General features: G+C 53.9%; 1 protein-coding gene across 4 annotated transcripts; it reads right to left on the reverse strand.

Annotated features, from left to right (window-relative positions):
* Window positions 1-3,452: 3,452 nt before the first annotated feature.
* Window positions 3,453-12,603, reverse strand: Eef1a2 (eukaryotic translation elongation factor 1 alpha 2). Of its 4 annotated transcripts, none has more exons than XM_045155754.1 (8): window positions 12,330-12,603; window positions 10,898-11,046; window positions 8,953-9,132; window positions 8,145-8,441; window positions 6,503-6,653; window positions 5,404-5,660; window positions 4,004-4,238; window positions 3,453-3,608 (listed from the first exon to the last, which is right to left on the reverse strand). In XM_045155754.1, the coding sequence occupies exons 2-8, from the start codon at window positions 11,039-11,041 to the stop codon at window positions 3,481-3,483; spliced, it is 1,392 nt and encodes a 463-aa protein (XP_045011689.1). In that variant the 5' UTR covers window positions 11,042-11,046; window positions 12,330-12,603; the 3' UTR covers window positions 3,453-3,480. The 4 variants fall into 4 exon arrangements, with proteins under 4 accessions (XP_045011689.1, XP_045011687.1, XP_004669564.1 ...); XM_045155752.1 differs by having other exon boundaries at window positions 10,898-11,042; window positions 12,330-12,602; XM_004669507.2 differs by having other exon boundaries at window positions 10,898-11,114; window positions 12,330-12,543.
* Window positions 12,604-13,386: the final 783 nt, after the last annotated feature.

A 13,386-nucleotide genomic window follows, 5' to 3' on the forward strand; every position in this document is an offset into this window, starting at 1 on the left:
CCAGCTACCTAAGTGTCCCTCAGCCAAACAGCAGTCCTAGGCCTGATACTACTCTCTGGCCTGTGGTGATGTTCATGCCCCATCAATGCTCCCCAAACCAATGCTGAAGGACAAGTCCTCAGTCTGCCTCCACTAAGCCCACAGATTCCCCTCCCTGCCTGACTCTTGCTTGTTACAGGAAAGGTCCACCCCCACTGGGCTGAGGAGACACCTCATCTTCCTCCTGCCTCTTGTTCCCCCTCCATCTTAGCCCTGGATTAGGCAGCAGCAGAGGTACAGGGTAGACAATGATTGCTATGTGGTCATTTCAAGTCCTCCACACAGGTAGGTGCATCTCCACCCCCTTTTGTGTCTCAGATCTCATGTGTGCTCAGGGCTCACTGCTCCCCTGAAAGCTCCTCTTGTTCTGAGTTCAAGCAACTCCAGGAACTCCCCAGAGATCAATGCCACAAGCCACTGAGACCCTGCCTTCTACAGGGCTGTGGGTGAGCTGGACACAAGGAACCTCAACTTAGATGTCAGTGGGAAAGACTTGGAGGCCCCAGAAGTGATCACATTCGCTGGTCCCACAGACATAAAGCTCTCAGCCTATATTTTGCCTCCTCTGATCACTGCCTAGTCATCCCTAGGGACCCACCCGGGCTGGTGCAGGGGCTATAGTGAGGTCCAGAGCCTTCCAGGCCTCAGTCACAGGAACTTGGGCCTGCCTTCACCACCTCATTTCAAGCCCAGGGCTTAGAGTCACTTCTCAGAGGCCTCACTCTCCAGGCCACCATGGTTAGAGGACACTTGTCTGCTAAGGACTCCAATGGGAACCAGAAGGACCCCCACTATTGTCCTTGGGCCTACTAGTTCACAAGACTGTGTCTTTCTCCACTATAAGAATATGTCTGTCTGGAGGGGGACAGTGTGGCACAGCAAATATCACTGGCCAGTAGGATGGGAAGAACTGAGCCAGCCTACAGCACCTGAGTAACCAGGGTTCCCAATATGTCAGAGTTTAATATAGCAACCAGGAAAAAGAAGAATAAGAAACCTCTTAGCCCTTCAGGGTCTGCCCAAGGGACTCCCTTCAACTCCAGCCAGGGTCTGATTTTCACACTTGTTCTATCTCAGACTAAAAAAATTTCTTTAGTTTGACCTCAATTCTTAAGTGGGCCAAGAGTATGAGAACAACTTTCTGGATTTACAGGCCCTATCTGGTCACTCTCACCAATGACAGTGGCCCAGGAATGGCCCACAATAGGCCAGGGGTCCAGGAGCCACCTGGTGTTAATGAGTAAGGTCATCAAACAAACTACAGGATACCCAAGTCCAAATTTCAGATAAACAACCAATATCTCTTTAGTATAAATGTGGCCCAAATCTGTTATTTTAAAAATTATCTGTGGGCTGCAGAGATTTCTCAGTGGTTAGGTGCTTGTCTGAAAAGCCTAATGACCTGGGTTCGATTCCCCAGTACCCACTTAATGCCAGATGCAGAAAGTGGAATATGCATCTGGGGTTTGTTTGCGGTGGCTGGGGGTCCTGGCATGCCTGTTCTGTCTCTCTCTCTTCCCTCTGTCACTCCTCCCCCCACCTTGCAAATAAATAAATATTTTTTTTAAAAAATTCAAAAAAAGTATCTGGCTGGGGGTGGTGGCACATGCCTTTAATCCCTGCACTCAAGAGGCAGAAGTAGGAGGATCATTGTGAGTTCGAGGCCACCCTGAGACTACATAGTGAATCCCAAGTCAGCCTGAGCTAGAGAGAGACTGTATCTTGGAAAAGCAACCAAACAAAAAAAAGTATCTTGTATTCATCTGATGTTCAGGTTTGACTGAGCATCCCTACCTGCCCTCCCTCAGAGTCTTGACATTCATCAGAGGTGCAGGCTTAGCTTTCCCAAGCCACATGGCTGCCTAGCCATGAGGGTCTTCTTCTCTTACCATCCCACCTTCATCATGCTGAGGGTCCCACCCACTTTGAGGTTGAGTGGAAATACCAGCAGCCCCTTGGGCACTCCCTGAACTGTGCACCCATCTTTTCCATTTTCAAGATTGCCCCTCACAACTGCAACATTTCCATCCTCTACCAAGGTAGAGGCTGATTATGCTTAAGTTATGCAGAACCCATTGCCCGAAACCTGGGATGTGATTCTGTGTAATGGAGGATTCCTCAGATGATATTGAGAAGGTTGGAGACTATCTGATTCTCCAGGATAACCCTAAGTTCATTCATAGATGCCATGATAGGAAGGAGGCTTGACACCCACAGAAGTGAAGCCATGTGTCCACAAGGCAGAGACTAGAGAAACTGGGCCATGAACCTGGCCATGCCAGGGAAGTCAGAAGTAGAAGAGCTCTCCAGCCCTGCAGCTGCTCCACCTCCTCCCCATGGCATGACTGAGCCGGCTCCAGAAGCCACACTGTATGTGGTCATTTGTTAAAGTGACCCTAGGAGACTGACATGTTGGGATTTTATGGGAACCCAGGGAACAAGTGCTCTGCTCTGGGCAGGAAGGTCTGAGGCCCCAGAGAGTCCCACCCTGGCCCTGTGGAGGGAATCAGCTTGCCTAATCTAACTTTCATCTTCAACAAGAAGACACAGGCACCTGGCCAAGGGTCAGCTTCCTGGCACAGGAGTGGGCAGACAGAGATGATTCTGTTATCTGCCCTGCTACACAACAATGATAAGGGCATGTTCTGACTCAGATGGACTGGGGACTCCAGCCTGGCTGGGGAAGTGACTGCCATCCCAGCCTCTGGAGAAGGAAGGAGTCCCTGCACTCAGTTCATACTCCAGGGCAGTTTGAACACGGGGCAGGCCTAGCAAGCAAGAAGGAGTAGGGCTGAGGATGGGCTTCCATGGGAGCCCTGGAAACCCAGGGGAAGGACATATGCACCCACGTTTGTGGGAAGGAGCCCTTCAGGTCTCATGGGTCCTTAGGGATACATCCAGGACATTCAGCCATAGTTCTAGGCTTGGTCCTACACAACCCACTTAGGCACCCTGAAGCCATCATGGCTAGCTGACCTGCCTGCCCCCAAACTGTGTGGGGGAAACCAGCACCTATCCCAGCAGGTCCACCCTTCGAAGTTCGAGGGCAGCTGGCCAGGTCACCGGGCAGCTGGCCAGGTCACCTGGCAGCAGCAAGTGCTAGGCTGGACACCTTGGGCGACGGGTCTTTGGGCCAGCGGGCCCCAGCAGTAGGCGCACACGACTGTGGGGTCGCTCAGTTTATTGGGAAAACGGGCACTGAGCGTGGCGAGCGCTGGCGCGGAAGCCTGGGACGGGGGCGCTTTTCCTCTTGAAGAACTTCCACTGGACCTTGATGGCGAGCATCCAGTCGCTGACGTAGAGCCTCTTACAAGCGGAGGTGCAGACATGCGCCTGGCGGGGAGCTGGGGCGGCGGGGCCGCGCCGGGGACGGGTCTGGGGGCGGGTCTGGGGGCAGGGCGCGACGCCGCCGGGGAGGGCCGCGCCGCGGGCGCCCGCGCTTCACTTGCCCGCCTTCTGCGCCTTCTGCGCGGACTTGGTGACCTTGCCAGCGCCGCCGCTCTTCTTCTCCACATTCTTGATGACGCCCACGGCCACCGTCTGCCGCATGTCGCGCACGGCGAAACGGCCTATGGGGCGTGTAAGCAGCGGGAACCTGAGATGCAGCGCGCAGGCGCACTGGACACCCACAGCATCCTCCCAATCTCCCATTTTGAGCTGTTCTGACAAGGAACCAGAGCCTTGGCAGCCCTGCAGAGCGCAGCTGCCTACTTAGGGCAGAACAGGCCATGATGTTAAGTGATCTCTGTGCCCTGGGCAAGTTGCTTATGGGACCTTCCTCAGCAGGGGGAAACTAGCCCAGAGATGCCCACCAAACTCCCAGTGGCAGAAGCCTACTAAACTGCACTAGGCTCAGCAGTCGGCCACCGTGGAGGAGCCCCCACCACTCTCCTGCCCCCAGAAGTGTTCTGCCCCCAGCCTGGATCAGCCACCAGTTGAAGGGCACCTGAGCCACCCGGCTTACCGAGAGGAGGGTACTGCGAGAAGCTCTCCACACACATGGGCTTGCCAGGGACCATCTCCACGATGGCTGCGTCACCAGACTTCAAGGACTTGGGGTTGTCCTCCAGCTTCTTCCCAGAACGCCTGTCGATCTTCTCCTTCAGCTCTGCAAACTTGCAGGCAATGTGCGCTGTGTGACAGTCAATGACGGGGGAGTAGCCAGCGCTGATCTGCCCGGGGTGGTTCAAGATGATGACCTGAGGGTACAGTTGAAAGTGGCCATGAGGCATGGCCCCCAGGGGAAGGTCAACACTGGATACACTGAATAGGGAGACTCCAGTAAGAGAACCACTTCCATATCCTGATCCCTTATATGCTGGCTCAACGGGTGGGGCAGGACTGTGTCAACTGGCACTCCAGCTCCAGACCTGGGCTCCAACATGTCAATAAGCATGTAGCAAATTGATGCCCTTAACCCTAGCCTGAACTTAAGTGGCCACAGCAAAACTAGGTCACACTTATTGTACTTCCATTACATCTCATTAAGGTCATTTTGAAAATTACTCTCCCCTGGGGCCAGGGAGATGGCTCCACGGTTAAGGCTGCTTCCCTGCAAAGTCTGCTAGGCCAGGTTCAATCCTCCAGTAGCCACATCAAGATTACAGAGTGGTGCATATGCATGAATTTGTTTGTAGTGGCAAGAGGCCCTGGCATGGCATCATTCATTCTTGGACATATATATTCTCTCTTTCTCTCTCTCTCTCTTTCTCTCCTTCCTCCCTCCATCCTTTCCTCCCTGTTTCCAAATAAATAAAATTTTAAAAACAGCGGGTCATGGTGGCACATGTCGTTAATTCCAGCATTTGGGAGTCTGAGGTAGGAGGCCCAAGGCCACCCTGAGACTACATGGTGAATCTTGGGTCAGCCTGAGCTAGAGCTAGACCCTACTTGGAAAAAAAAAGGGGATTGCTGAAGCAATGGCTCAATGTTTAAAGGCACTTGCTTGGGAAAAAAAGGGTGGGGAGAGAATAAAATTATTGTCCCATGAAGAAGTGATTAAAGAAAAAAAGAATTGATCAAAGAGGGTGCAATGAAGGTATAGAGCAAGAAATCTTACAGAGATATCCCAGGCAATAAATTGATAAAAGAATTTTTAGGCAAAATATCACAGAATATGACTGCCCAGAGAAGGACAGGCATGACCTAAGGCTCAGCTGATCCTGCCTGTGACTCTAAGCACCTATTTGGCCTTTGAGCCTTGGCTGGCCTGAGGGTTAAAAAAAAAAAAGGCTCTTCCGTCATCACTGGGTGAAGGGCCAGCAGCCATCACTCCCAGAATGCTCCTCCTATCCCTCTCCATTCTAGACTTCAGGCAGAAGGAAACACACATACACACACACACCCCCCACTGCATCCACCAACCTGGGAGGTAAACTGTGCAGCCTCTTGAGGTGGATCAGACTTGCTGTCCCCACACACGTTGCCCCTGCGGATATCCTTGACAGACACATTCTTCACATTGAAGCCAACGTTGTCTCCAGGCAGGGCCTCACTGAGGGCCTCATGGTGCATTTCCACTGACTTTACCTCCGTGGTGATATTCACTGGTGCGAAGGTCACCACCATACCAGGCCGGAGGATGCCAGTCTCTACTCGGCCCACAGGCACTGTCCCAATGCCTGGACCAAGAAGGGACACTGTGAGAGGCAGGCCAGGGAAAGAGGTACAAGGCAAGATATTTGGGCAGAGATCACAAGAGCAGACAAAGGTCGGGACTTGGTTCTCCTGGTGAGGTCTAGGTGGCTACATGAAGTGTATGAATAGGGGCTAGAGAGATGGCTTAGTGGTTAAGGTGTTTGCCTGAAAAGCCAAAGGATCCAGGATCAATTCCCCAAGACCCATGTAAACCAGATGTACAAGGTAGCACATGTGTCTGGAGTTTGTTTATAGTGGCTGAAGGCCTTGGCATGCCCATTATCTCTCATTCTCTGTCTTTCTCCATCTTTCTATCTCTCTCTTAAATAAATAAAATAAAAGTTATTTTAAAAAAGAGTATGAATGGGCAGAGGGACCCCTGGACAAAGAAAATTAGTTTCTAGCTGAAACAGGGATTCCTTTGGCCCAGTTTGAAAAATAAAGCTGAATCAGAGTTTCTAGGACTCAAGAATAAAGAGAAGGAAAGAGGATAGGGTCCCATCCCTCCCCTGGGGGCAGCCATCCCTCATAAGGAAGAATGGAGGGAGGGAGAGAGGGATACTCTGGCAGATGAATAGATGGGTAGAGGTGAGTATGAGGGGTACTGAACTGGATGGACAGCTGGATGTGGGTGGGTGAAATGAGTAGTGAACTGATGGATGGGTGGATGGAGTGGGTGGATAGTCAGTCCCTTAAAGAGTATATGGTATGGGGGGGAATGGAGACGACTGGCCTGAGAGCTCCTTGTCACCCTGGTCAGGATTGGGGACAGACCCAGCAGGCACCTGCAGGGAGCAGGGAGCTCCAGGCTGGAGCCTTCACTCACCACCAATCTTGTACACATCCTGTAGTGGCAGGCGCAGGGGCTTGTCAGTGGGGCGCGTTGGGGGAAGGATTGTGTCCAGGGCCTCAAGCAGAGACACACCACTCGCATTCCCTTCCTTGCGCTCTACTTTCCAGCCCTTGAACCACGGCATCTTGGTGGGGTAAAGACAGCACCTATTACCATGGGATGACCTATGGCCTCCCACCCTGTAGGCCCAGCTGACCAGAATCTCAGCCTCTTGACTTCCAGAACTCGGGAAGGCACCTGCCTGAGGAGTGGCTTGGGGAGGGAGCATTACAGTTTGAGCTAAATTGCTTTGTGGCTTTTCACATGCTGGACAGCTTGCTCTCACTTCCTGCTCATGCTCCCAAACTCATGGGGACCATGGACAGACAGACCTTAGCAGAGAGGGAGGAGTAGAAAGCCTCTGTCTCCCCACACTGTGCTGACACTTGCAAATGAGCCTCCAGCCTGGCCATCAGAGCCCTGAGCAAAGCAGAGCAAAAGGGGCCAGAATGTGGCCAATGCCAAGCCAAGGATGGAGTTCAGCCACAGCCCTAGCCTCAGAAGCTCTGCTGGCTGCTAGACTGTCTGTGAGCATAGGATCTACCACCACTGCACCTCTCAGTGGCTGACACTGTGCCTGCCCCACACAGTGCTCCTGCTGGTCCACCCCAGGGGCTATATATCCTCCTACCCTTGTCTTGAGAGCCAAGACCAGACACCCAGGTCAACAAATGTCTCTTTGAGAATGTGGGTGGGGCCCCACCATCCAACACAACAGAGCAGTGGGAACAGAGAAGTTCTGCTGGCCAGAGGCTTCCCAGGGGCTGAGGGTTCCTGATGGCCTGTGTGCTACATCTCAGGAGGGAAGAAGAAAGCATGGTCCATGTAAACCATAATCACCAAGAGCAAGATAGAGAAGAGCTGAGAGCATCCTTCACCTGCCAGTTCTGTCCCCACTCTACCAATTTCTGTTCCAAAATGCCCCTGGCTATACCCAAAAGGCCCAGCCTTCAACCACTCCTCTCTGTGGGTATCTGCAGAGCTGACCAAAGCTGGGTGGCTGCATTTTTAGTTCAGCTACCCTTCTGGCTAGACCAACCCTAGGGACACAGTACCAGGTTCTGAAAAGTCTGTCTCTTCATCTTACAAAAGTCAGAGGCTTGGACTGTAGTCTGTCTAACCCTCAAGCTTTCCAGCTAACCAGCCAAGAGCCAACCCTCCAGTGATGAGCATGATTCCCAGAGATCAACCTACTCCAGACCCAAAGGGAGGCAGTGAAGGAGGCCACCATGCCCCGCACAGTGCCCAGGGTCAGGACAGTGACCCAGGGGAGATAAAAATGAGTCTTACCCATAGTGAGATCCAGAGCCTGACAGCCACTACCCCTGCAGGCACAGCTGGAGGGACTATCCCTGGCCAGAAAAGGGGCTTCAGCTGCCACCAGCAGCCTCATGGGAAGGCTGAGCTGGAGGACCCCAAAGGTGGGCCCCTCATCAGTTCAGCATCCCCAGGAGGCTGAAGTCCACTGCTCCAACACTCATGCAAAACCAGCTGGACAGAGGAAAGCCTGACCCGGAGTGCTGGTACCCTGGACTCTCAAGAAGGGCAGCCCTGTCCCCATCCTGACTGCACTCACATTGGGTGAGGGCTCCAGCATGTTGTCTCCATGCCAGCCAGAGATGGGCACAAAGGGCACCGTGGCTGGGTTGTAGCCGATTTTCTTGATGTAGGCGCTGACTTCCTTGACAATCTCGTCATAACGCTTCTCACTGTAGGCAGGCTCCGTGGAGTCCATCTTGTTGACGCCCACAATAAGCTGCTTCACACCCAATGTGTAGGCCAGCAGTGCGTGCTCCCGGGTCTGCCCATTCTTGGAGATGCCAGCCTCAAACTCACCCACACCTGCTGCCACGATCAGCACTGCACAGTCCGCCTGCCCAGAAGATCGGAAGCAATAAGCCCTGATCCTGCCTTTCAAGTCCAGTACAGATAGGGCCTGAGCAGTTGTCCAGGGCGTGGAGACTTGGGGTCCACATCAGGGGAAGCACAGAGCTCGCCCACCACGCTCTACACCTCTGTATGAGTCTCAGCCTCTCTGGTTTTATTCCCTCTGTCTGTGTGTCTGTGATCATCCAGTCTGACTACATTTCCACCCGCTTTTCACTGGCCCCCATGGTGGACTCTACATGAATCTATGAAGCATCAATGTGCTCACACATGTCCCCTTTGTCCATCTGCTGTCCTCAACAATAGCAAAGTGACCCTACAGGCATCCCAGCTAGCTAAGATGTAGACAATGATTCAGTTCTCAGGGAACTCTGTGCCAAGCAGGTTGGGGGTGACCAGGGTAGGGGGGCTGCCATGGCAGAAAGCACAGGAGATTCCCATACTCCAGGATAACTCCCAGACCCTGTGTTGCTGGGCTGGGTGCCCTCCCCACCCACCTGGGATGTGCCAGTGATCATGTTCTTGATGAAGTCACGGTGCCCAGGGGCATCAATGATGGTGATGTAGTACTTGGTAGTCTCAAACTTCCAGAGGGAGATATCTATAGTGATGCCACGCTCCCGCTCCGCCTTCAGCTTGTCCAGCACCCAGGCATATTTGAAGGAGCCTTTCCCCATCTAGAAGAGTGGAGGCACTGCTCAGGACACAACCCAGGACTCGGGGGGTCATATCCAACTACCAGGCGGGCCCCAGACTGTCAAAGCAATCAGGCTGCAATGCCCTGGGTATCTGTGGGGTCCGGGTCCCTTCCTATTTCTCTGATGCTGACACAAAGCCACCAAGGTTAGCCAGCACCCCTTTCCTAAATGACTGTGGACTCAACTGTCTCCCAGCAGGGGGCGCAAGGGCCTGGAAGCTATCAGACCTGGTAAACCGCTTATCCTGGCAGAGGGTCCCCCTTTATCTGAAGTTGGGACCCCCATTTATCATCAGTCAGAAGCCAATTATTCCACTGGATTTGGGACTACTAAACTGAAAAATCCTCTGCTTTTTTTTTTTTCCAAGGTAGGGTCTTATTCTAGCTCAGGTTGACCTGGAATTCACTAAGTACACTAAGTAGTCTCAGAGCGACCCTCCTTCCTCTGCCTCCTGGAGTACTGTGATTAAAGGCACCATGCCTGGCCTCCTCTGTGGGTTTTCAAACTCATGCTGATCCACCTACCTCAGCCTCCCAAATACTGAGATTAGAGGTATGCATTACTACCTGGCTTACATTGTTTTTTGTTTTTGTTTTTTTGTTGTTGTTGTTGTTATGCTTGTTTGTTTTAAAGAAGGAAAGTTAAAAAGAGAAATTAGTCAAGGTTCTGAGGAGGGTCTGGCTTCCCATCTTTTTTTCTCAGGTGACAAGGACTTCCAAATAGTGCCTCCCCTTCTCTCTTCCTCCAAAGTGAAAGAATCAGAATTCACCCTCCCCTCAGAGCAGAGCAGTGCTGGTCATTTTCTCTAACAACCTGGGTGCCAGGAACTGATCAAACCCCCACAGCAAGGGCTGTGCTGTGGTCATTACTCAGCTGACCTCAACTCTTTGTCAAGACCTCACGTGACAAGTCTCTATCTTTCAGGGAAGCTACTCAGCCTGATGGAGTTGCCCAGATAGAACCAGACAGGACCCAGGTGGGATCTGACCCTGGTGCCCTTCAACTCTATGGCTCCCTCCCACTACCACCCAAAAGTAGAGTGATGCAGCTTTGGGCCAAAACACAAAGAATTATGGTTCAGATGTGCCAAACCTCCCCCCCCCCCTTGCTCCTACCACCTGGGCAAAGGTTCAGCACAGGCCACCACTGCCCCAGGCCCAGCCTCAGTCCTTATTCAGGAGATGGGTGGGTGCTCTCTTAGCCCTCTCAGAGTGTACAGGAGTGGGAACAGAGAGCAGACTCCACTCATGACGACTACCTACTCTGATTTCAGCCAAAACTGGGCTACCAGCACCCCAACACCAGGCACTAGCCAGGTCCAGCGGTCCTCTTCAGCCTGAGAAAAAGGAGCCAGCAGTCTTGCTGCCCATCAATCAGCTATTAATAGCTATCCTTAGCCCTGGCCCCTGTGAGGGACAAGTGAGAGCAGAATCACCTCTGGCCTTAGCCTTGGCCCTGAAGACATGGGAACAAGGCTTGAGGGCCCTCTGGTGTTTGCCTGAGGCTGAAAATCCAGAGTTCTGCTGTGGACCTGCTTAGAGCAGAAATATCCCCTCCCCCAGTATGGGGCAAATCTGGCAGCATTCTCAGAACCAGGCTGCCCTGCTCATCCACCCTCTCCCCCAACCAGTCACACACACACACACACACACACACACACACACACACACACACATCTGTCTCTGGAAGAGATCAGCTGAGCCACACATTACAGTTGGGGAAACACCACACCCCTGGGGCTCACCTCAGCTGCCTCCTTCTCAAACTTCTCGATGGTCCTCTTGTCGATGCCCCCACATTTGTAGATGAGATGGCCTGTTGTAGTTGACTTGCCCGAGTCCACGTGGCCAATGACCACGATGTTGATGTGTGTCTTCTCCTTGCCCATTCTGCCTGGGTGGGGGAGGGGCTCACACAATAGGGGATCTGGCTTGGGGTTGAGGGGTTGCTGGGCAGGAACTCTGTGGGACCAGGGGCAGGGAAACTGAAGGAGCCTAACCAAGACAGGGACACAGTTCTAGCACCAGATGGGAGCTCACCCTCACCCACCGTCTTCACATCAGGTTGAGCAGGGATGGAGGACTCCCCCTCCCAGATCTGGTCCAGGACCAGTCCAGCCAGGTGGCAAGCACAGGCTGCCTGTTCTCTCATCCCACACATAAGCTCAAATGGTCCAATCCGCTGTAAACGTCTGAATATTGGTGCCCTGAGGGCTCTGGCTCCTTAGGGAAAGGTTAATCTTGTCTGGATAGCTGGAAGCAGCAGACTGGGTGAGCCCCTCAAGCAGCCAGGAGCCTGGTGATGAGTCACGGTGCCCAGCTCTCCAGTGCCCTGTCCTCCCTGTCCTGAATGCCCCCCCACACGCAGTCCTGGGAGGAACACCACGCCCCACCCCCACTGCTGCCACCATGGAGAGCTGGCCAGCACTCCCCAGCCCCTCCTCAAACGAGGGCGCCATCTTCCTCTCTCTCTGCCCGCAGGATGGCAGGGAGGTGCCCAAGCAAAGGCCCAGAATAACTCAGGCCCTCCCCAACCGTGACAAGAGGAAGCCATCAGAGCCAGGAGGCGAGGGTCCCTATTTTGGCCGCAGGAAGAAAATTCCCACACTGGCTCAGCAAGTGCCCACAGAGATAACCCCACCCTGACCTCTCCCATGGTGTCCAGGGTCTGAGTTTCAGCCGCTAGGCATCGCAGAGGTCAACGGGGGAATTCAGACTAGGGGAAGGGGACAGTAACAAACACCCTAGGGTAGGAATCCCTCAAGACGCGGCGGCGGGAGAGGGGGAAGTCTCTAGATCTCACCATCTCTCGCCCTCCTTGGGTGCATCACCGTCCCCCCCAGAGCCCGACCTCCGCCAGCACCTAGGCTGGCCAGCCTGCCCAGCCCGCAGCGCACAGGCGGGCCCCAAGGTCATGGCTACAGAGCAATCAGGGGACCCAGAAGAGGCCCTGCCACCGTCGCCTCCGAGTAAACAAGCGCCACTGAGACCCACCGTCCGGACTACCGCAGGGACCCACTGTGCCCACCCAGAGCGCGGCAGCAAGGCCCCCAGCCCACGGGGGCAGCCTCGCCAAGCGCCTCGCAGTCATCTCTGCCCTAGGGCCCGTCCCAGGACCTCTGGGTAAAACCCTGGAGTGGGAGAGCAGCGCGGACCGAGCGAGCCAAGGGTCCTTACCCGGAGCTGAGGTCTCAGTCAAGGGGACTGGCGGCGCGGGGGAAGACGGTTTTATCTCTCCAGGAGGAGGTCCACCTATTGACGGTGCGGGCGCAATGCACTGCGCCCCTGCAGTACGGCAATGCGGTACCGACGGGAGGGGGGAGGCGAGCGGGCGGGGTGCGAGCGATGCGAGGACGCAGGGGCCGGGCACCCACGGGCGCGGGCGGATGAGACGAAGGCTCGAGAGGACGTAGCTGCAATGGTGCACCGAGCGAGAGCAGACCGGGAGAGAAAAACAAGCAATGGGGCGGTGCGGCGCAGAGAGCTGGGGGCAGGGAGAGGGAGCCAGGAAAGGAGGGGCAGGGATGGAGCTAAGAGAGAGGGGCAGGAGGCGGGAGCTGAATAACCAGAGATAGAGGCAGCTGGAGAACAGAAAACGGTTCATCCGAAATAAGGAGAGATGGAGGAACATGGGGCAGGGACAATACAGACATAGGTCAGGCTCCTCCAGTGTGCCCACGGAAGCAAGCTCATGGTTGAGACACAATGAACACAGAGCTCTGTTCTGAGGGGCTTGACCTGATGTGGTCCCCAACTGCCTACATGTTTGTTCACATAGGCCCAATAGAGGTGTCAGCAGGTCCAGACCAGAGACACCCTTGCATTAAAGCCCTGAGAACAGCCTGATCCAACTGGGTGTGGAGAATGCATAAAGCCCATTATCAGAGCCAGGAGCAGCCTCAGTGTCCACTCCTGGCCTTAGCTAAGACCATCAAGCAGATCCAGAGCTCTGGCCCCCACTGGTCCCAGGCTGAGCTCAAGCCTTCTCTTGCCCCTGTGGGTAGAACGTGAGTAACCCTTGAGTGTCTTGAGCAGATGAAGGTAAACAAAATGGGCCTTCAGGGAGTATGTGGGGTCCATGTGTCATGTGAGGAACTTTGACAGGGGCTTCTTCAGAAACCCCATTTTGTCTCACCTAGACATTAAAATTTCCACATGTAGCTACCTGTCTCCACACAACCAAGGTCTTATAGTCAAACAAATAAAAAAGAGGCTTCTATGTGTCTTTATAAAG

The sequence above is a fragment of the Jaculus jaculus genome, chromosome 8, assembly GCF_020740685.1.
Source record: "Jaculus jaculus isolate mJacJac1 chromosome 8, mJacJac1.mat.Y.cur, whole genome shotgun sequence".
Lineage (NCBI taxonomy): Eukaryota > Metazoa > Chordata > Mammalia > Rodentia > Dipodidae > Jaculus > Jaculus jaculus.

What these genes read in the sequence shown, in the direction of transcription:
- Eef1a2 (XM_045155754.1), bottom strand. Translation starts at nt 11,041, where the DNA reads ATGGGCAAGGAGAAGACACACATCAACATCGTGGTCATTGGCCACGTG. An exon ending in TGCTGGAGCCCTCACCCAAT is followed by an intron (nt 6,654 to 8,144) that starts GTGAGTGCAGTC and finishes TACCCCACCAAG; the next exon opens with ATGCCGTGGTTCAAGGGCTG. An exon ending in CTCGCAGTACCCTCCTCTCG is followed by an intron (nt 3,609 to 4,003) that starts GTAAGCCGGGTG and finishes CACGCCCCATAG; the next exon opens with GCCGTTTCGCCGTGCGCGAC.